We start from the raw sequence: 21,256 nt of genomic DNA, 5'->3' as shown, positions 1-21,256 counted from the left end.
TGGTGATAACCAGACTATCTGCCTTGACTCACATATGAACCCCGACTGGGCTTGGCCCCTTAATTCCAGTGAAAGGAATGCTTCAGCATTAACCAAGAGATTTTGGACAATTCCATGCTCCCAGCTTTGAGGGAACAGTTTGGGGATGGCCACTTGTTCCAACATGACTGTGCACCATTGCATAAAGCAAGGTCCACAAAGTCATGGATGGCAGATGGTTTGGATGAACTTGACTGGCCTACCAGAGTCCTGACCTCAACACAATAAAACACCTTTGGGATGAATTAGAGCGGAGACTGAGAGCCAGTCTCCTCGTCCAACATCAGTGTGACCTGACAAATAGGCTACGCTTCTGGAAGAATGGTCAAAAAATCTCATAGGCTAAACACACTCATAAACCTTCCCAAAAGATTTGAAGCTAATATAGGCTAGTTGCAAAGACTGGACTGACATCATCATATTAAACCCTGTGTATAAATAATGGGATGTCACTATATGCAAGTCAAGGCAGGTGATTCAACACTTTTGGCAATATACATGATGTGTCATATACATGGAAGCAAAAGATAGTGAAGTAAAATTGTACCTGTTTTGTAGGCCTATGAAGAAAAATGGAGCAAGTGTTGTAACGCCACCTAGTGTCTCAGCGGTGCTGATATTTGGCATTACATCAGTAGTTTAATTAGGCTCCAAAATGTCCAAATTGTAGCCTCGAAACGGTTTCAGAAAGAAACAAAGAAACAAATGAATGCATAAGTTATGCGAGCACTAGGCCTATTCTCGCTTCTGCCGAGCGCTACTTTTGGTGGAACTGATGCAGAAGTCTTTGTTTCACACGGTATTGTTTATCTGCGGATCCGGAAGTTGTATGTAGCCTGGGTGCAGAGTATCATGCCGCTCGAAATTTGTTTATAGAGTTTACAGATCACATGAGTTGTATTATCAAACGTTTTCGAAAGAACAACTTTCAAGCATGGCAGCAAAACGCAAAGCAGATGTCATCGTTCCGGCGGAGGAGAGCGACCAACTCCTTATAAGACCTCTGTAGGCTAATATGTCACATTCATTGATTCTCCTTTGCTAGAGCTTTGTGTGCTAGTTAGCTAGTTATATGTCACATACGCTGATCGTTTAGTTCTTTCGTTTTTAAAAATGTCCTTCGTCTGTGAAAACATCAAAGTCAACATTAACTTATTTATGTTCTTTACAGTGGGGCCGGTCAAGAAGTCGGCAGATCATGTATTATTTTGGAATTCAAGGGACGAAAGATCATGGTAGGATCAAAATATTATAAACAGGCTTGCTGTCATTGGCTTATCTCTAATCTTCAATAACAGAAATGAATCCGTATATTAATTATCTTGCAGCTGGATTGTGGCATCCACCCTGGTTTGGAAGGCATGGATGCGCTCCCGTATATTGATTTGATTGATCCAGCAGAGATTGATTTGCTTCTCATCAGTCAGTAAGTGTGCCTGAAAAAACACGCGCAGTTCCAGTTGTCCACCCCCCGTGTTATGAGTGACTCATGGCAGACTGTTTGTTTCTCTACAGTTTCCATTTGGACCACTGTGGAGCTTTGCCCTGGTTCTTGCAGAAGACAAGTTTCAAAGGAAGGACCTTCATGACCCATGCAACCAAAGCCATTTACCGCTGGTTGCTGTCAGATTACGTCAAAGTCAGGTACAGAACTGTAAATCAAAAAGCATTGTCATATTTATGCTATGTATTGTTATGAAATAAGGAGCAAAAAACATATCTGATGTACTCTCAGACAAAGTCCCTCAGTGACTGACAAGTTGGACATTGCATAATGTCATGATGAATTAGGGTTGCCATGTAAGTGATCCTGACCTGTTCCCTCTTCATAATTCTACAGCAACATCTCCGCTGATGACATGCTCTACACGGAGACTGACTTAGAGGAGAGCATGGATAAGATTGAGACCATCAACTTCCATGAGGTGAAGGAAGTGGCTGGCATTAAGTTCTGGTGCTACCATGCTGGACATGTGTTGGGAGCTGCCATGTTCATGATTGAGATTGCTGGTGTAAAGGTATGTTCTTCTTGGTGCCGTCTTATTTAGGATAGAAGTGGTAAACCTCTTCTAGATCATACCGGATTAGTTTGTATTATAAAGAACCCATGGATGTTCACCAAGTTCAACAGGGATCATACATTTGTTGTATTAACAGAAACCGATAAAGATACAGGAAACTGAATGCAATTGCAACATTATGAGAAAAGTAGTGTGTTTGTGTTCATGTGTTTTCTTTACTATCACAGGTATGAATTAAAGGTCAGTCTCTCTTGTGCTCACTGTTTGTTTCCCCCTTTCGCCAGTTGCTGTACACAGGTGACTTCTCTCGTCAGGAGGACCGGCATCTCATGGCTGCTGAAATCCCCAGTGTGAAGCCTGATATCCTCATCACAGTAAGTCTGATTTGTTGGGCCGCTCAGAGTTTGTTGTAGTAAATTGTGTAGCCAGTGAAAAGCCTGGTTTCTATTGTTTCCTCCTTTTTCTAATAGTTATTATACCCTAAACACATGAAACACCCCACCTGCTTTGCGCTGCAACTCATTATAGTAATGGCTTGGTTGTCACTTGCATTAGGAATCCACCTATGGCACACACATTCACGAAAAGAGGGAGGAGAGGGAGGCCCGGTTCTGCAACACGGTCCACGACATTGTCAACAGAGAAGGCCGCTGCCTCATCCCCGTCTTTGCCTTGGGGCGAGCCCAGGAGCTCTTGCTCATTTTGGGTGAGAATCCTCATGCCCCAGACTGCTCTAAATGTTGTTTGTTTAATGGTGAAGCGCATAATGTGTCTGTACTTAATCATAATCATAAATGTAAAGGTAAAGGTAGTCTCATGTAAAACATGTAACTGTAAAGAATTAAGCTATTTTAACTGATAGATTGATGTTGGCCTAAACTGTGTGGTGAGTTACCTGTAAGAGCAAAATGAGCTCAAGCTGTTGTCCGTCGGCCTCTAGATGAGTATTGGCAGAACCATCCAGAGCTGCATGACATCCCCATCTACTACGCCTCCTCCCTGGCCAAGAAGTGCATGGCTGTGTACCAGACCTACGTCAACGCCATGAATGACAAGATCCGCAAGGCCATTAACATCAACAACCCCTTTGTCTTCAAACACATCAGCAACCTGAAAGTAAGTGTGCGGTTTAGTTTCAATAGCACATTTCAATAGCATTTAAACATATCTCTATCTATACCTTGTTTACCTTTACACTTTACTCAGCACACAGATAAGGAATAGGCATTACATTTTTATGAATGAATCATGTGTGTCCTGACTCTTCTCTCCAAATTCCCTTGCTGTCCCGTGCTGTTGTAGAGCATGGATCACTTTGATGACATTGGGCCCAGTGTGGTGATGGCCTCCCCTGGTATGATGCAGAGTGGCCTCTCCAGGGAGCTCTTTGAGAGCTGGTGCACCGACAAGCGGAACGGCGTCATCATCGCTGGTTACTGTGTGGAAGGAACACTGGCAAAGGTGCTTTGAGCTCACTTCCCGAAAATTACTAGTTCCTATGGACAATTTATTCCCTACACTGGACTGTTTGAACTTTCTGATACTACAAATGACCTTACTGTACTGTAACTGACCCTAGGCAGATGGGTTGGGCCCTTGAGTCGTGGATCTATCCGAGGTTTCTTCCTATGTGTATCTCCAATTCTAGGGAGTTTTTCCTCGCCCCTGTTACTCTTGGGCTCTCTTTGCATGTTTAACACTTTGTAAAGCGCCATGAGACATGTGTAATGTTTTGTCGCTCTATAAGTGAAATTGAAAATTATGCAATACCGTCCAGGAGGGGTACAGTTGACATTGAGGGACGGGGTGTGTTTTGTTCTGTAAACTTTTATGTGTAGCTTATTTACTTTGTGGAGAGGTTTGTACTTTAGCACATTTACATCTAAATGCTTACATTAAATTCATAAATTTACTCTAGGACGAATAAAGTATCCATCCGTCCATCCATCCATCCATCTAGATGTATCTATTTAACACAAAAGCGGGTTTGCCTGTGACTGTTGTCCCCTCCAGCACATCATGTCAGAGCCAGAGGAGATCACCACCATGTCGGGCCAGAAGCTCCAGCTCAAGATGTCTGTGGACTACATCTCCTTCTCCGCTCACACAGACTACCAGCAGACCAGCGAGTTCATTCGGGCCCTCAAACCACCACACGTGGTAAGCTTTTGGTCCCCACAAATTCTACAGAGGGTGGTTTAATTGAGTAGTTAGCAAGTAGTTCTGCTTTGGAAGATGAGTGCTGTTTAACCGTTTGTGTGTTTTTTTTTGTTTTTGTTTTCAGATTCTGGTCCACGGGGAACAGAACGAGATGGCTCGTCTGAAAGCAGCTCTAATCAGAGAGTATGAAGATAACGACGAGGTCCACATCGAGGTGCACAACCCGCGAAACACAGAGGCCGTCACACTGAACTTCAGGGGGGAGAAACTGGCCAAGGTGAAGGACCTGTTCGGACTGTTGCTTTCACTCTTGTTTACTCTTCAAGATTTTGTTTTGGATTGGAAGAAAGAATGCCTTTGTGGGCAAGTGTGTGTGTGTGTGTTCATGCTCTCTGACTTCATGCTTGGTCACTTGACAGGTGATGGGGTGCCTTGCTGATAAGAAGTGTGCACAGGGCCAGCGAGTGTCTGGCATTCTGGTGAAGCGCAACTTCAGCTACCACATCCTTGCCCCATCGGACCTGTCCAGTGAGTTCCTGTGTGTGTGTGTGTGTGTGTGTTTCAGGCATGCGCATTTGACTGATGCAGGACTGACCACTGAGGAAAACAACCCTAGACTGTGTGTGTGTGTGTATGCGCATGTGTGCGTGCGCGTGCATGTCAGTCTCTCACCTCACCCTACCATGCTTGTGTCCCTAGACTACACAGAACTGGCGATGAGCACTGTGAAGCAGACCCAGGCCATCCCCTTCACTGGACCCTACTCTCTCCTGGTCAACCAGCTACGACACCTGGCAGGTAGGCCTACATTCACATCACACACCTGGCAGATAAATCACCAAAACCAGTGTGATATTTAATGTCAGAGAAAATGTATGATGCGGAGTAATTTGACAAATGACGAGGCCATTCTTCTGATATGATTGATGTGAATGCAGAAGCCACATTGTGTTTGTTTTTGCTTCCGTATGTTTAAGGAGACGTGGAGGAAGTTGACGCATCGGAGAAGACCACACTCAAAGTGTTCAAGAACATCACACTGTTGCACGAGGCTGGTATGGTGACCCTGGAGGTGAGCTGTGGTTTCACCGTATTTCAGCACTGTAGAAACATCCAGGGACCTAATCTATTTGTCAGGCAATGTGTAAAGGTCTGTCAGCAAGCATAGTTCTCATTCATGAAAGTGTATTTTAGGTAACATTTTATTACCTGAAATATATAATTGCAGTTATGATGTTTTGATTGGGGAAAGATAGCAATAGCAATACCAATACCAAATTGCATTTCCACTGAAATCACCAAGAAAACAAACAAACAAAAGAACGATGTATGACAATTCATTAAAATGGAGGATGTAGCGTTTTGGATCATTCAAATCAATATTAGTTAGACTCAAGGCTGCACTTTGCCCATTATTCAATTTAGGGCCCCAAGGCTCCATAAACTTCATACAATTTTACATCTATGTCCTACAGTGGATAGCCAACCCTTTGAATGACATGTATGCTGATGCAGTCACTACGGTAGTGCTGGAAGTCCAGTCCAACCCCAAAGCACAGAAAGGTCTGTTTATATTTTAATTTTTTTAAGATACACAACACTCATCATTTATCACAGTTTACGATTTTAGCAACACAAGCTGTAGTTGATTGTTCGCTGTATTTTCTCATGAGAACTGTGCATGTTCTCAAGTGATTGTGCATATGTGCACGTTTGAACTTTTTATGAGTTTTATGAGTTTTTATGAGTAATCACTTTTTATGAGTTAGTTAAGAAATCTAAAGTCATACTCTTAGTAAAACTCATGTCTGTTCTTGGATCTTGGGTCACGTTTGACATGCTTTCTGTAATCTGTGTCCTTTTAATGCAGTGATGGATATGAAGCCGGACATCGTGGACGTGGAGGAGTTCCAGAGGAGGCTGGAGATTATGTTCCAGTAAGTGGCCATCTTTTACTTTGCTTCACTGGAACCTGCAGGGTTTGTTGGCAAAATTCACAGGTGGATAAACATGTTGTTGTTGATATTTATCTATTGATCATTCATTATTTGATGCTTGAAGCAGCACAATTAGTGAATTAAAATTCAGTACTACACCTGACCTACACAAGAGTGAAATCATGATTTTGGGAATGTCATCACCACTGTCTTTGATATAAAAATGATTTGTGGAAAAATGCGGACTTGTAAAACCAGATTATAAAATCTGAAAGGAAGTGTGAAATAACATCTTAATTTGATTCCACTCAGGGACATGTTTGGAGAAGACTGTGTGGACTTCAAGGATCCTAAGAACTTATCAGTGACTGTTGATGGGAAGACAGCCTATATTAATCTTGAGAGTCGGGTAAGACTTCATCCATTGTGTCCCTGTAAACATATGTGTACATACTGGATATTGCCATTCTTAATCAATCATGTGGAATTAGTTGCCAAAATTAACGTATTGAAGCTGTCTGTATAGTATGTGTCTGTCTGGGCTACTAGAGTTAGGAGGTGTATCTGTGTGTGTGAAAAAAAACAAAAACAAATCTTGCCTTCTATTCTGAGATAACTCACTGTCCTAAACACTCCCTACAGACTGTAGATTATGAGGAGGGCAGTGCAGATGAAGAAACCATCAAGGAGATGGTGGAGGTGGCTGTTCAGCGGCTCTACGATGCCATGAACCCGACGATGTGAAAGGACCATCTCACACACACACACATTCTCCACTACTAACGCGAGGACCGGCTGGGCCCACCAATGCACTTCACTGGGACTTTGTCGTAATTGAGAGTGAAAGACCATGTACGAGAGGATGGCTACTAGCCACTTTCATTTCAGTGTGTAGCCTACACGTGGCCATTTATGTCAGTTAATTGAGCTTGAAGAAAACAAGCAGTTTCTTTAGCGATGGTCATGGTTGGATGGTGCTCAAGTCCTCTTAAGAGGTATTAAAAAAAATAAAAATAACGTGAATGCACACGAGTGCTCTGAGAACATAGCCTGGGAATGCAGGGGCAAATGAAATTAAATCATTCCCAATTCATTTTTAAGATGTTTTCCCCTTTCCTCTGTTTTGTATTGTGCAGGTTTGCAAACACTGAAATTGATGATTATTTTGGTGTAATAAATATTTCCATGTTTTTGGAATTTATGTTTTTGGATTTATTATTGCAGCATCACACAGTAAACAAACAAACAAAACAAAAAAATAGAAAATATTGTAAAAGTCACACACAAATCCCTACAAGAAGATTTTCTACTGGCAGTGCACATAAATATAACACTTTCTTCTGTTATCTAACACTTAAACTGCTGGTGAAGAGTGTTTTGAAAGGAGCCCTGTAAAATGTGTCTATGACCCTTTTGAAGGTTATCAACAGCTGTGTTAACGGTCTGAGACCCAACAGGAGTTAACAAGTGGATTATTGCTGAATTCACATCTGTTATATGAAACAAATTAAGAGATCTATGAAACAGTGAAGGTAAACATGTACATTTGCATTACTTGTGTCAGACTGAAAGCTTACGGTGAAAGCTTTTGCGGAAATGTAACCTACAAAATCATAGATGTCTCCTACTACCTGTACAACAAAAATCAGATATTGAGAATGCACTAGTGAACGATCATACACAGGAGTGTAAGCAATTATGATAAAACTGCAGTGTACACAGACAATAGCTTGTTTCTAATAAGGCACTTATAACCCTGCAAAATGGGTCTAGCCCTTCTTTGACCTTTCAAATGCCATTTTAACAGTAGTAAAAAGGTAAGTTCGAAATATATGATTTGTTGTCATGTGATTGTCGTTCAAAATACACCCGTATTTAAATTGTAATATTGCAATGTGGAGTCCATAAAACATTTCAACATTGGCCAATTAATGCACATCTTGTTTTAAACATTTACAAAACACTTTGATCAGAAACCTCTAGGAAAATAGTAGTGTGAAACATTTTTGTGAAGAATACTCTAGTAAACACATTCTAACACTCTAAATAACGTTTTCATACCTGAAGTCGTATCTGTATACTATTACTATGCTGTCTTTGTGGTAGGTTTTGACATTTCTCTGATATATTAAAACACTGTATACCATCTATATCGTACTGAAATGAAAATAGAATAGGTGTCCATTGTCAATATTTTTCACCATCAATACCTAAATCTTTCAGAGAAAAGGTACCTCTATATCCCAAGAAGCTGTTTCATGCATGTTGCATCTCTATTAAACAAACATGACCGCATACAGGTTGACGGCCAATTACACTGTAACCAACTGGAATATTAGCCTGGAAAATCCAGACCCTGGTAATCTTTCAGATTAAGGGTCTGACCATGAACAATGTAATGGGCCAACTCGAGGGACAGCACCAAGCATGCATTTGAAAATCTCACTGCACGCAATTGGATAACACGACCAATGTTTACTCCGACTGATTCCGGACTAAGACGCAATTGGATAACACTACGACCAATGACGTGATTGGTTTCCCCCAATGTCTGGGGTAAAAGTAACGTGCATCATTGCTCAATGCCAGAGTATCTTGCAGACACAATTCAAATTGTGCTTTCACGAGAACTCTGGATTTCCAGGGTGTTGGAATATTTGAATCAGGGGGAAAGAGGTCACTTGCGTCTGTTGGAGCTGAAATCTATTAACCCATAATTTTGGGTTGATTGTTTTGGCTGATACAACACTAGATGAAAGTAACCAACAGAAGTACCTACATTTTGTCACTATAGTGCAGAGAATGTAATAACCCTGTGTCTACTTGGACAAGTTCAGGATACTGGGCACAATGTACACACCATTATTGCCAGAATGAGCCCGTATTTACAAAGAGCCCATTTAAAGCCTCTTTGTAGAGCCAGCCTCTTAGTTGGTCATCTCTGGTGATGGCTTTGGTGTTTAAGCAAATGTCAACCTGCACAATGCAAGCAGCAATTCACACACAGCGTTCGACCGTGATTCAGTCTTTGACATACAGTATATATAAAAAATATAAAATTCCCAGTTATTTTTGCATATCAGTGCTTGTAAAGTGGTTCATACTATGTCATGTCTAAGTATTCGGGGGCCTTCTTTAGCAGAGTAAGTTTCTTTGGCATTACCAGCACTGACAGACACTAAAAAATATATGCGGCGGTTTAAAAAATGAAAAAATACATGCGCACATAATCTCCAATATAGAAGTAGTCATTATTCCAAATGTGTATCTGTTTCCAATCTGAGTTCCAATGAAATGTCTGTCCTGCTGGAATTGTACAACTCATAACAACATAAATTGTTAAGCACATGTAGGCATTACTCCCTAATGTCATTATGACACAAGTCCTGCTTGTTCCACCACTGTGTACCTTGTTAAGAGTTTCTGTCTCTACTGCTACTCTACTTGTGGCCATTGCAGTTAAATTGTACTTAAATTGTACTGAAATTGTACTTTCCAACATTTTTGAGCTGAGCTCTCTACCTCTCTCTCTTTTTCTCTCTTTCTCTACCTCTCTCTCTATCTCCCTCTCTCTCTCCCCCCCCAGTTAGCACACTGTCTCTTTGCTGTTGAGTCGCGCCTGTCTCTGGAGCCGGAATGATTTGGCCTTGTCGCTGCGCACGCCGCTGGCCGGAGAGCTCTTGGTCAGGTCCTCGAAGGAGCGCGCCTCCGTGCCACCGCCACCGGACGAGAAGTCCTCCTCCAGGACCTGCTCGTCCAGCGGCGAGTCGTAGCTGGGGTCCTCCTGGATGGTGGCCATGCGGGGCGTTTCGGCGGCGGCTGGGAGGATCGGACCCAGCATGGGGGCCGGGGCCGGGGCCAGGACCGGGGGGGTGCTGGTCTGCAGGGGCCCTGAGGCCTGGAAGCGAGGGGTGGCAAGTGACAAGGCGGAGGGAGGGGCCTTGAAGATACGCAGGGACGCTGAATCCAGACTGCTCAGAATCTCAGCGTTCTGATAGATAGTTAAGACAAACAGAATGCACAGAAACGTATAAAGACCAGTGAAAAAACCATTGCCCACTGGCCCCACAAACTAAAAAAAAGGGCAATTTAGATGTCATGTCAACACATTCCCCCATGTATCTACAACAGCATAACTTCCAATAGATATACCTACAGTCATTAGTTGGGTGGAGAAACGTAACATATATAAACATATAATAAAGTTTGCAGTGATATCATTAACAGGGAGCTTGTGAGCTGCAGGCAAAGGTAGTGAGCAGTACTTACGCTGGGGTAAAACAGAGATTTGGTCTTCAGCTCATACTGCTGGTCCAGTTTCCTGTCCTGGAGGAGAGACAACACACAGATCTGAGCTCAGACTAAACAAGGACCCATGATGCTTGATTAACAAGAGCTTAGACCAACAAGGACCCATGATGCTTGACCAACAAGAGCTTAGGTATAGAGCAGCAGTAACATCACAGACTGACGATCAATCAATTCCTGCCATTGTGAGTCCGTGTCGCTTTGGATAAAAGTATCTGCTAAATATCAGTCAACTTTAACAAGAAGACCATGATGCTTGTGTCATAAAGATAGTAATTAAGTAACAAGGTACTAATGTACTAATTAACTAACCTATCTAATTAGAAATTAAGAGTAAAAACTACAGTAGATGTTATGTCCTGGAGTGAGCTCACTGTGACTGTTCAGCGGTGAGCTCACGCAGCAAAAGGAAACGGATCAGAACCTCACCACGCAGTGCACCAGAATACTGAGAGGGATCCAGAACAGCAGGGAGAACGCAATCACCGAACCCACTATGTTGTCCCTCAGGAACTTTCCTACACACCGAACATAGACACAGTCTAGCATGAGAATTTTACATGATACCATAACGTACAATGTACAGAATGTGTGTGTAAAAAAAATCAAGGTTAAAAATGGAAAGGCAAACTCAATCTGAATGTGAGATTTTCCATTTCAACTAAAAACCCACCAAATGTGTGGGGGTTCAGCTTGTCGATGAAATCCCACAACCTCTCAATGACATCCTGCACCTGTTTCATGCATTTACCCTGGAATACAACAAACAGCATTTCAACCAACATGTGGAAAAACACATTTATCGACAGCCTGCTATTGAAATGTGGCAAGTGTGCTTAATCCAGTGCAGATATCAGCTAGCAGTGTATGTTATCATCCTGTTTATACTGTATTGTATATTGAATGTTGTGTCTTAAGCTACTGGGACCTTGAATTTCCCCTTGGGGATCAACAAAGTACTGTATATGTATGTATCTATCTATCCATCCATCCATCTATCGATCTATCTATCTAGCCAAGTCACTCACATTGCCATCACAGAAGCCAACGGTGCAGGGTTTGCCTTTGCGCAGAAACAAGGGCTGTCTCTTCTGGTCGCGGTAGGGTGTGCACACCCCGTTCCTATTCCGGCAGCACACCTTACAGGAGCTCTTGGTCTCTATGGGACAGGAAGGGAAGAGGTGGGGAAGAAGATGACCCACGATGATAAAGAACCGAATTATACTTTTGGCTAAAGGTCAGCGGACCAGGTTGGACCACACTACCGGTATAGTATAATAACAATGACCAGTGTGAGGAGCTTTCGCGACAAAACAGTTGTTCTTGAGAGCTACTAAACAACCAGAAAAGACATGCAGGGGAAAAAAAACGACTTTACAGATTCCACCCAGTGATGAGCTAATGTGGCGAGAGAGAGGCGTACCGTTGCAAGCGCAGGGCTCCAGCTTGGCGACGGCCACGCAGAAGGGGATGCACTCCCCGCTCTGACACTCCCCTCTGTCCACGCACACCGTCTTGTCGGGAGCGTTCTCTGGTGGAGGACACTCACTGCCGTTCCCTGAGGGGCACAATGACCAGAAATCAGACACTCGCTCTCAGTTATCATAAAACACTTTTTGTTGTGGGCCTCTCTTTCCCACAGACTTCTGGAAGTTGAGGACAATGCAAGTGTTAAGGTGACTAAAGCCCTGCTGCTAGGATGATCTAGAGATTGCTGTTGGATGAAATATAGACTGGATGGTGAAAATGGCATGTGTGCTGTAACATGGAATTTAGTATATGCTGTCTGTGTGTGCAGTGCACAGCCACTGTTTTTTTTTACTTTATTTCATTCATATACATCAATATGACATTTTCATTTTCAAACCCAAAGTTGTTTATCACATCTGATAACCTAGTATTAAAACAAACAGCAAAAGAGGGAACATTTTTTTCGAGTTTCCTTACCAGTGCAGTAGGACATCCCCTTACAGGTGGCGTTGATGGGCTCCTGACAGGCCTTCCCCTTCCTCTCATACATGCACTCCGTACAGCAGGCACTGTTACGGTCACTGAGGGGGGTGGGGGAGGAAGAGAGAGACAGAAAGAAGGAAAGAGAATATGAAAGAGAAAGAGACAGAGAGCGAGAATAAGAACAGGATATCCGGAAAAGTGTCTGTGAAGCACATTATGCATCATTGCCGCCCAATGCATTGTTGCCACTAAAGCACCTGCACTGTTTCCCAGGCCGGAGTTTGCAGCTGGAAGTGCAGCAGGGGTCACTGGTGAGGTGCAGCAGTCCTGGGTCACACTCCTCCCCGTCCTCCACACGCGAGTTCCCACACACGCTGCTGTTCCGCACGCGAAAGCAAGAGGGCGCCTTGATCTTGAGTCTTTTCAGGATGGACATCTTACTGCAGGTGGAGAAGAGCTGTGTGCACGCGGAAATAAGACAAGGACATCACTCGTGAGAAACCAACATCTTCAACGCCAGCTAACCAAGGTTAGTGCTAGGGCAGCATACTGCTCTTGCTTCTAACTAAGTTTTGAAGTCGCTCTTTTTCCTCTTCCCTAATGTGCAAGTGCATTGTCTTAATGCAGGTGTTGATTTAGCACATATGTGGCCATATGTACACCTTTTGTACAGTGGCTGTGGAGGTGGTTAGGTGTTGGAGAGCTCCTGCCTGAATATGTATGAGTGTATCTGTGACTACTGTATTGATTTTCTCTGTGTCTGTTTGTGTGTTTGTGTGTGTGTGTGTGTGTGTGTGTGTGTGTGTGTGTGTGTGTGTGTGTGTGTGTGTGTGTGTGTGTGTGTGTGTGTGTGCATGCGTGCGTGCGTGTGCGAAGGACCCCTTTGAAAATGAGATGGCCCATCTCAGGGGGATTATCCTATTAATAATAATAATAAGAAGAAGAAGGAACTTCAAGCATGTGCAGCCTGCCTGCAGAAGCCCTCAAAAAGGCACTAATTCTACACTATATTAAACTGATAGTAATTAACTCATCTGCCTAATGACTACATGTCAACTTGACAGTAGGGGGGGTGGGGTACCTTGTTGTTGGAGTGGTCCCCACTGACAGCAATGGGGTACATGACGTACTTCCCTCCCTGGTCGTCACGGGGCGCGCACTCCGGCATGTCGTCCGGGTCATGTACCGCCCCAAAGTTATGGCCCAGTTCATGGGTGGTGACCAGGTCTGCTTCCTTTAGGTAAGTAAGCGGGAGAGGTTACGTTCTGTTTACAGCTGTTTACAGAAGCCTGCAGGGCTGGAAATCATTTGGTGAACTTGCCTTTGTTAGTATAGTTTTCCCATAATTCTTGGTGCTGGTCAGCCCGGTGTTTAGGTATATGGCTCTCGGGTCACTGGGGGAGGGAGGGGCCTCTGAAACGACAAGATAGCATCACGTCACATGAAATAGCATCATGTAGCTAATGACCATCGACATCCTCTCCCAGTTGGTATCTCTGATATACTGTAATTTCCCACCTAGGCCTACTGATTACTGTTAACACACTGATTTCGCTAAATTTCGTCATACATGCGAAGGTATTTCTATTTCTTCTTTCTGATTAAAGCATGATTTGATTCTGAGTCACTGGGATATTGGGCACTGTGGTTGATATACTGTTGATTATACTTTGGATTTATACTTTTTATATAATGTACATTTGCATAATAGAACACTATCATGCCGTTTAATACATTTTTACATTACATTTATTCATTTAGCAGACACTTACATATGTCGATTGTATTACAGGGCAACTAGGGAGGGGTTAACTACCTTGCTCAAAGGCACAATGGTTGAAGCTAGGAATTGAAGCCAGAACCTTTCAGGCTACTGCATGCTAGCCCAGCTCCTTAGCCACTATGCTACCACCGCCCCATTTATACACAAAGTGGCTAATACACAGAAAATGACTGTACATCCAGGAGTTCTGAAGAGGGCTCACTCACTCTCAGAGCACACGCCGCCAGGGAAGCCCTGTTTGGAGGGGGCCACGTACGCCAGTCCCAGGGTGCCCTCGTCAAAGTCCTGGTAGGTGAAGAGATGTGCCAGACACACCTGGGATGCATTGTCAGCTATGTCTCTGCTGAATTGCTGAAGTGAGAGCACAAGAGAGAAATAAGGAGAAGAAGCCATGACTAGTGGAACCTTCCCCATGGTTCAGAAATACAGCACTGACACCACCATAGCACAGATAACTAGATCCTCCTTTGACATCCTTTTATTTGATCTATTTATCCTTTACGTTACCAGTTGAGTTCCATTGACATCTTAAACATCTCTTTTTGTCAAAGGAGCCATAGATTAGTCATAATCTAGAGATCTTTAACTTCAAGGTTCAAACCTCTCTCTACTTATTTGCCTCAGAGAAAGTTCAGGAACACTTAAGGCAAGACTCACATCCAGAAGTTTCTTCACATCCCACACGTCCTTGCCCCTCACAGGGCTTCCCTCCATGTTGAAGTGTTGCTCTCCCGGGGCTACTTTGGTCGGCTCTTTGTTGATTATAATCTGAGAGGTCAGTGCAAAGGGCCGGGCACAGTTCAAGTATCAGTTATGAAAAGGACGTTGGGGGATGAATATTTAAAGTTATTTTGAAGATTTTGGCAGGAAGAAGTGTTCATTATGTAGTCTTGCATCACAAAGCTTTAAGTTGGGATGTCATTCTCACCTGTTGTATTTGAACACCATAACCTTTGAACTCGTCATCCCAAGATGTGTTCCTGTAGATGTCATCCACACGATCGATCAGCTCAATCTGAAGTGAGAAGTCATAATCTCATCACGTGTATCAAGTCTACAGTATACTTTCCATTTCAAATGAAACTATTAGTTCCAGTTAGGCAATTTGTGAACATGAAATGTAGGCACTCCTATCCTCTAGTAGTACTGACAGATGCGGTGGTAAATCCTAGTTAAGGCCTCCTCTGCACTGTAGTTCAAATGCTATTCTATTGCTGTATCTGTAGCTGTGTTGCTTACATGCTATTCTACAGTAATTTCCAGTGTAATAGCCGCATTGCAGGCCTATATAAGCCGCAGGACAGTGTTTTATGCAAGACAAAATCATATTAATACCATATTAAGTGTCCCTGTGTATTAACCTCATAGTTGAAGAAATTTAGCTAAATCAATGTATAAACCACGGCTAATAGTTGGGAAATTACGGTATTGCTGTAAGTCGCTTTGGATAAAAGCTACTGCTGATGATACTGTATATGCTAATGCACATGAAGGCCTTTTGTGTAGTTTTGTGTCCATCTGTCTGTCTGTCCGTCGATTGGCTCTCACCAGGTAGTTGAGGGTGGTGCTCTCCTCCCCGCGGCCCATGTGCTTGAAGAAGCGGTAGTCAGCCACCAGCAGCAGAGGGCAGGTGTTCACGCTGTGGTCATGCACCTGCCGCGTCTCTCTGATGTGCACTGGATATCACACAAACACACACACACACACACACACACACACATACACATGCACATATATACACTATATTGTACACAGTGCCAGAGCCAAACATATCAATTATCAAATAGCATCACTTAAAGGCACACTTAAGAGGTTTTTTTACCTGAAGATAATGTTTCCAAAATCATTTTGATGGCATATAGCATCATAACGTGACCGCAGTCTGGGCGGCCCTCTATAAGCGATTACCAACCTAGCAACTTTCTGTGTTCAGTTAGGCACACTGCCCCACCCCATACCCTCCGAATCGCTGCTATGCTAAAAGAATTCTGAGATCCCTTTCTACAGACTGCTGTCGGTGAATTCCCTCTATATTTTATTAGAGTTATGTTAATACTTTGTAGCAAAAGACACATATTGAGTTAGTTTACTATGCTCTTATCAACTCTAGGGGGACCCTGAGAACAAATCTTCTTTAGTGCTGCTGGTGAAGGGGAAACTTTTTGAACAATGTTGCTAGGCAATGTTCCTCATTATTGTGGTTCTGGCATGTATATTGGCCATTTTCTGGGGAACTTTAATCACCAATAGGCAAATCATCATGATCATCCAATCAGAATAAATGGAACTGGCTATGTGGTTGCCCAGCAACATTGCTCAAAATGTTGCCCCATGCATCATCACCTTTACAATCAAATCACCCACATCATAACAACAATATTAACAGCTGCCTTTCTAATGGCAGACGCTTAACTGGCAGACCAAGGAGCTACAGCCTTCATGGTCATGAGATTAAACCAATGGAGCATGAAGGAAGAATGGAGGTAACTGAACTGAGGACTGATGTGGACAAAAGCATAAGCAGAGGGTGCAGGAAGATGCATGTCATTGCATGTATCTATGTATTTCCTTCCTGCTCAGTTGATCTAAAGTAAAGGGATTTTATAAGGCTTTCAAATGTAAGTTAAGGGAGTTCATGACACACTAATGATGGCCTAGGGCTGAAACACGAAGACATGGTCTACTAAATGTTTTGCAAGAGCTAATGCGTGAGAGTGTGGGTTTCAACTGTGTTTCTCTAGTCTTCTTTTGAACTCGCACCACTCTATTAATATCACTATTGTGTCATTCTCAATTCCCTTATTTGGTTTTTCTTGTGAAAAGATGATGAACCGCAGTGTCTTCCGCCACAACCATCAAATCCCCCTGAAAACTCTTTTCTCTCCTGAACCCCTCACATGTTTTTGTAAATGGCAGATGTGTCCACAGTAACGCCCTATATACTGTATGGGTCAACTTTTTGAGCAAATGTTGCTGGGCAACCACATAACCAGTTCAATTTATTCTGATTAGATGATCATGCCGTTTTGCCTTCTGATGATTAAAGTTCTAGAGTAGAAATTGTCAGAATGGCAAATGGGAACACACCAGCACCACAATACGGAATATTGCTGAGCAACATTGCTCAAAGAGTGGCCTCATGTATCATCAGCTTTAAGGTACCTTAAAAGTTTTACTAGTGGGACCATTTGTACCAAGCTTAACTAGGCATTAGTGAGTAAGCAAGCCTTTCTGTACCACTGTGTGGCACTGAGGATTGCATTATCAAAATCTCCTTGTGCAATTTTATTCATATACTCAAATACACTCCGCTTGAATGCTGTTTCTGTCACTGGGCTGCAGATTTATATGTACAGCCAATGGCCAATGACACTCACCCTCCTCTTCCTCCTCCTCATTGCCGAAGGGAAGCTGCTCTCCTTCTGGTAGGAGGTCACTTAGGCCCGCTTTGACATAGCCACACACTTTTGAGGAAGCTAGCCGGCTGATGTTGCGGATGTCCTCCGAGCGGTAGATCAGTAGTCGGTCCCGTGTGGATGCCGGTGTGTACCTCCACAGGGGCTGGGGGAATGGAAATGGACGGGCCCGGCACGGTCCGAGGGAGAAGGAGAGCGAGATCGATTATGGGATGATAAACACAGGAAGGGAGGAGACACACAAAAAAGGGACAACATAGGGTGACAACAAGGCAGCCAGGCAGGCACACCAGGAAACTGATAACAACGCCTTAACACAGAATCTGATGAAATCCAAAAGCTTTGTTCTTTTTGTCCTTATACTTTGTCCATTTTAAAATCTTAAAAAGGTCACTGGGTGAAACAGGAACTCACAGAACAACTCTCAGAACCAAGCTGATCGTAAAAAGGACACTTGTCAACCCTTCCTCAGGATGTCAATGTTTCAGTTCCACCCATTTCCACTTTAAAGATAACATAGAAGGAATGAATGAGCGCTTCACCTTGTTCTCTGATGTTTACACAGAGGGTAACTTGGGTCTATCAAAAACACGCTCAGATGCTATTTCACCAGCCCATACAACCCTGTTATTATTAGGCTGGGGAATAAAACAACCCATTTGAACAGATGTCGAACACTCCCTCATGGTTATCTGGTGATCTGAATGACATGCATCATTAAGTGAGCTTTCTGTTGATTGGTTGCCTTGCAACCAAAGACAGTTCAAAGTTCACAATTAGCAAGAAACCAGAGACAGGCAACTTCTTCCTGAATCTCCAACTCGAAGTAGTAAAGTAACAGGTGGAATCAGGTGGTGATCAGAGGGACGATTTTCTTTAGTGGTCATTTCAAAATCCAAGCAAACGAACAAGCAAACTTGTTCTCGGTAGCTCTGTGGTCATGCACCAAACTCTCCTTATTCACCAAACCCAAGATAAAAACAGTTATCCATTCTAGGTCATCTTCAATAAGCAGAGCACTTCCGTAATTATTCTTCACACTAAGCGTCCTGTATTAACCTTTACATTTGATTCTCATCATATTTCTTTTGTATATTAGCATTGTCATTGTTGCTGAAATGTCAACAGCAATACAGCCAATGCCATTCCTGTTCACCAGCCCAACTGAAGGATAACCGGCAAGACTAAATAAGAAGGCATTCCGACGCACATGACATACCTCTATGTTATACTCAGCATCGTGGAGGAGGATGTGGGCTGAGAACTCGTTGTCATCGATGTGAGCCTGGACTCGAGAGTGTTCCTCCCCTTTGGAGTGATAGGAGCTCAGTTTAACACAGGCACAAGTCATACATAAACAACACCACTTACACAGAGTGGGAACATATGTTATGTTTGCTTAGGTACACTGAGGCATATGCTGTGAAACAGCCTCAACAGTAATGTCCTATGTATTAGCCGCACTGTGTATAAGTCGTAGGACAGTGTTATATGCAAGTTCAAAGAAACAAAACCATATTAATACCATATTAACTGCCACCATGTATTAACCTCAAAGCTGAAAACATTCTTTTTCCCAAATCAATGTTTAAGCCACGACTAATAGTTGGGAAATGACGGTAATTCAAGCATGATGATGTCAAAAGAGGGAGAGACACATGCAAGAGAGGAGAGAGGCACAGGTGAACATCTTCTCTTTTTGTTTGTTGGAACAAAAGACAAAATCTGTTGGACAGTCAACATTGTTACATCTATAGTGACCTGTTTTCAGAGAAAAATGTCAGTGCTGTTTGAATTTGGCAATACTTGCTGAGCCCAAAGAACTAGGAGAGGGGGGTTCTCCATCAGGAGACAACTGGGTTGAGTGTTAGAAGAACAGAAGAACAATAATGATATTCACCGATCACATGGCCTGTGAAGAAGTTTTGTCTGGGGACCTCGATCAGCTCCTCATTCCCATCCCTCCCCATAACCACAGCCCTGAAGTCATCAGCAAACAGCTCTGTGTTGGTTGTGAGGTAAAGCCTAAAGTGCCTGGGTACAAAAGCAGACAGGGAAACAAAGCAAGTCATCAAGGTGAGAAAGAAAATCAAGTAGCCTATGTGCCTACAGACTGCTCTACAATGATAAGGAATCGAAGGGTGAGGACCAGAGGGGCGTGCGTGACATTTTTGGCGAAATTGAAATATATATATATATATATATTTATATCATTTGTTTTATTAGGCTATTATCATTATTATCATTATTATTATTAGTAGTAATATTTTAAAGTTTTTGATCTTCCTACTGTCAAAAGGACAACATATTTCAAAAGTAATTTTGTTATTAGTGAAGAACCATAGGACTTTAAGACTGAACACAAACAATCTATGTTCTTTTGGTCCTTCTATAAAGATGGTGAAATGTTACGCCCAAAAACCTAGAGAGCTAGGATGATCTTGATATGCTACTCCAAGAATGATAGATGATGCTATTCTCCTTTTGTCTGTCACTGGCCCAATTTATTCAAATCGAGGTCATAAAAGTGGTTTCAGGACAAACCTTTGTAGAGCTGTAAAACTGAGCAGCCTCTCCATATGGGTGTGCATCTGGACATCCCGCTTTCGGACCGAGTGTTGCTTGAGGCTGGACATGGGCAGAACCTCAAAGTCGGACAGCATGGAACTAAGGGTGCCTGGGGAGGTGTCACAGGTGGTCACAACGGGACTGTCTAGATATCACTATCTCTTGCATATTTTTCTGTGAGGAAATGGCCATTGAACAGACACGCAATGGAGACGAAAACAGAGGGGCTGCAGCTAGAACAGCAACAGGTAGCCTATTTGTCCAACTTCGTGATGGATTTCTATAAGGAGGTTAAATGTAGCCTGGAATGTAGACTGGAATAGAGTCAACTTACTTGATTATTAGGCCTCAAAATCGGGTTAAAATGCAAGAAGCTATGTTGTAGTCGCTAATCAAAACACTCACCTAGTTCATGGTCTTCAACAACATCACCTCGGGCAGTCTCTCCCATAAAAAGTGAATAAAATACAATAAAAACATAAAGATCCATGGCGGCCAAGCCTGCGCTGCTGACAAATGTTCAAACTCGGCTTGCTTATCCGGAACGCCTACGTGATGTCCACAGGATTAACAGCCTGCTTCAATCAACATCAACATCTGGACGTCATGATAAAACTACGAAGTTCGCTCGCTCATGGGCTGACGCGTTACAAAGAAGCAATGAATGAACTTGTACGATGAAACAAAGTAACGTGCTACATTGTATCATAAACACATTTCCTCGCACGTATTAATCCTTGTTGTTAAAACTTAAGAATTAACTCAGAAAGATTTCAGACAAAGTCGCCAATGTCCAGTTTAGACGCGAGCAACCGTACACCCGGAAGTATTCTCAATCCCTAGACAAGAAAAAAAAAAACTGTTTTGGCATGCATGCGCAGACGTCAGTTGGAGTAGCCAAAACTCACGGTCGGCAACCCCCCCGATAGGAAATGATTTGTTTGTACAATCTTATCTCACAACGTGGTTGCGAGTGTGTCTCATAGTGCTGGGTGCGAACTATGTTTGCATGGAGAGGCAATTTTCTGGCTGTTTAAATCGGGCCAGACGAAGTGACCAAGGCTTACATAA

The 21,256-nt window shown here is 42.9% G+C and overlaps 2 protein-coding genes across 2 annotated transcripts; one reads left to right on the top strand and one right to left on the bottom strand.

The window, feature by feature from the left end:
- The first annotated feature begins 857 nt into the window (after positions 1-857).
- cpsf3 (cleavage and polyadenylation specific factor 3) lies at positions 858-7,354 on the top strand. Its single transcript, XM_062550537.1, has 18 exons — positions 858-1,044; positions 1,211-1,274; positions 1,368-1,465; positions 1,555-1,683; positions 1,880-2,057; positions 2,345-2,434; positions 2,616-2,766; positions 3,001-3,176; positions 3,363-3,521; positions 4,074-4,220; positions 4,345-4,497; positions 4,640-4,748; positions 4,920-5,018; positions 5,198-5,292; positions 5,696-5,783; positions 6,091-6,157; positions 6,470-6,566; positions 6,800-7,354. The coding sequence occupies exons 1-18, from the start codon at positions 974-976 to the stop codon at positions 6,899-6,901; spliced, it is 2,073 nt and encodes a 690-aa protein (XP_062406521.1). The 5' UTR covers positions 858-973; the 3' UTR covers positions 6,902-7,354.
- adam17b (ADAM metallopeptidase domain 17b) lies at positions 7,352-21,011 on the bottom strand. Its single transcript, XM_062550538.1, has 19 exons — positions 20,591-21,011; positions 20,162-20,294; positions 19,518-19,651; positions 18,837-18,925; positions 17,579-17,762; positions 15,750-15,877; positions 15,130-15,216; positions 14,859-14,969; positions 14,408-14,552; positions 13,740-13,831; positions 13,500-13,652; positions 12,676-12,875; positions 12,413-12,516; positions 11,889-12,023; positions 11,494-11,624; positions 11,139-11,217; positions 10,895-10,983; positions 10,427-10,483; positions 7,352-10,148 (listed from the first exon to the last, which is right to left on the bottom strand). Exons 1-19 carry the CDS (start codon positions 20,673-20,675, stop codon positions 9,744-9,746), a joined length of 2,541 nt encoding a protein of 846 aa, XP_062406522.1. The 5' UTR covers positions 20,676-21,011; the 3' UTR covers positions 7,352-9,743.
- Between the last annotated feature and the right edge of the window lie 245 nt (positions 21,012-21,256).

Source organism: Sardina pilchardus, chromosome 12 (genome assembly GCF_963854185.1).
Source record: "Sardina pilchardus chromosome 12, fSarPil1.1, whole genome shotgun sequence".
In the NCBI taxonomy this organism is placed as follows: Eukaryota; Metazoa; Chordata; class Actinopteri; order Clupeiformes; family Clupeidae; genus Sardina; species Sardina pilchardus.
The sequence above is the reverse complement of the archived record's forward strand: the minus strand, read 5'-3'. Positions and strand labels throughout refer to the sequence as shown.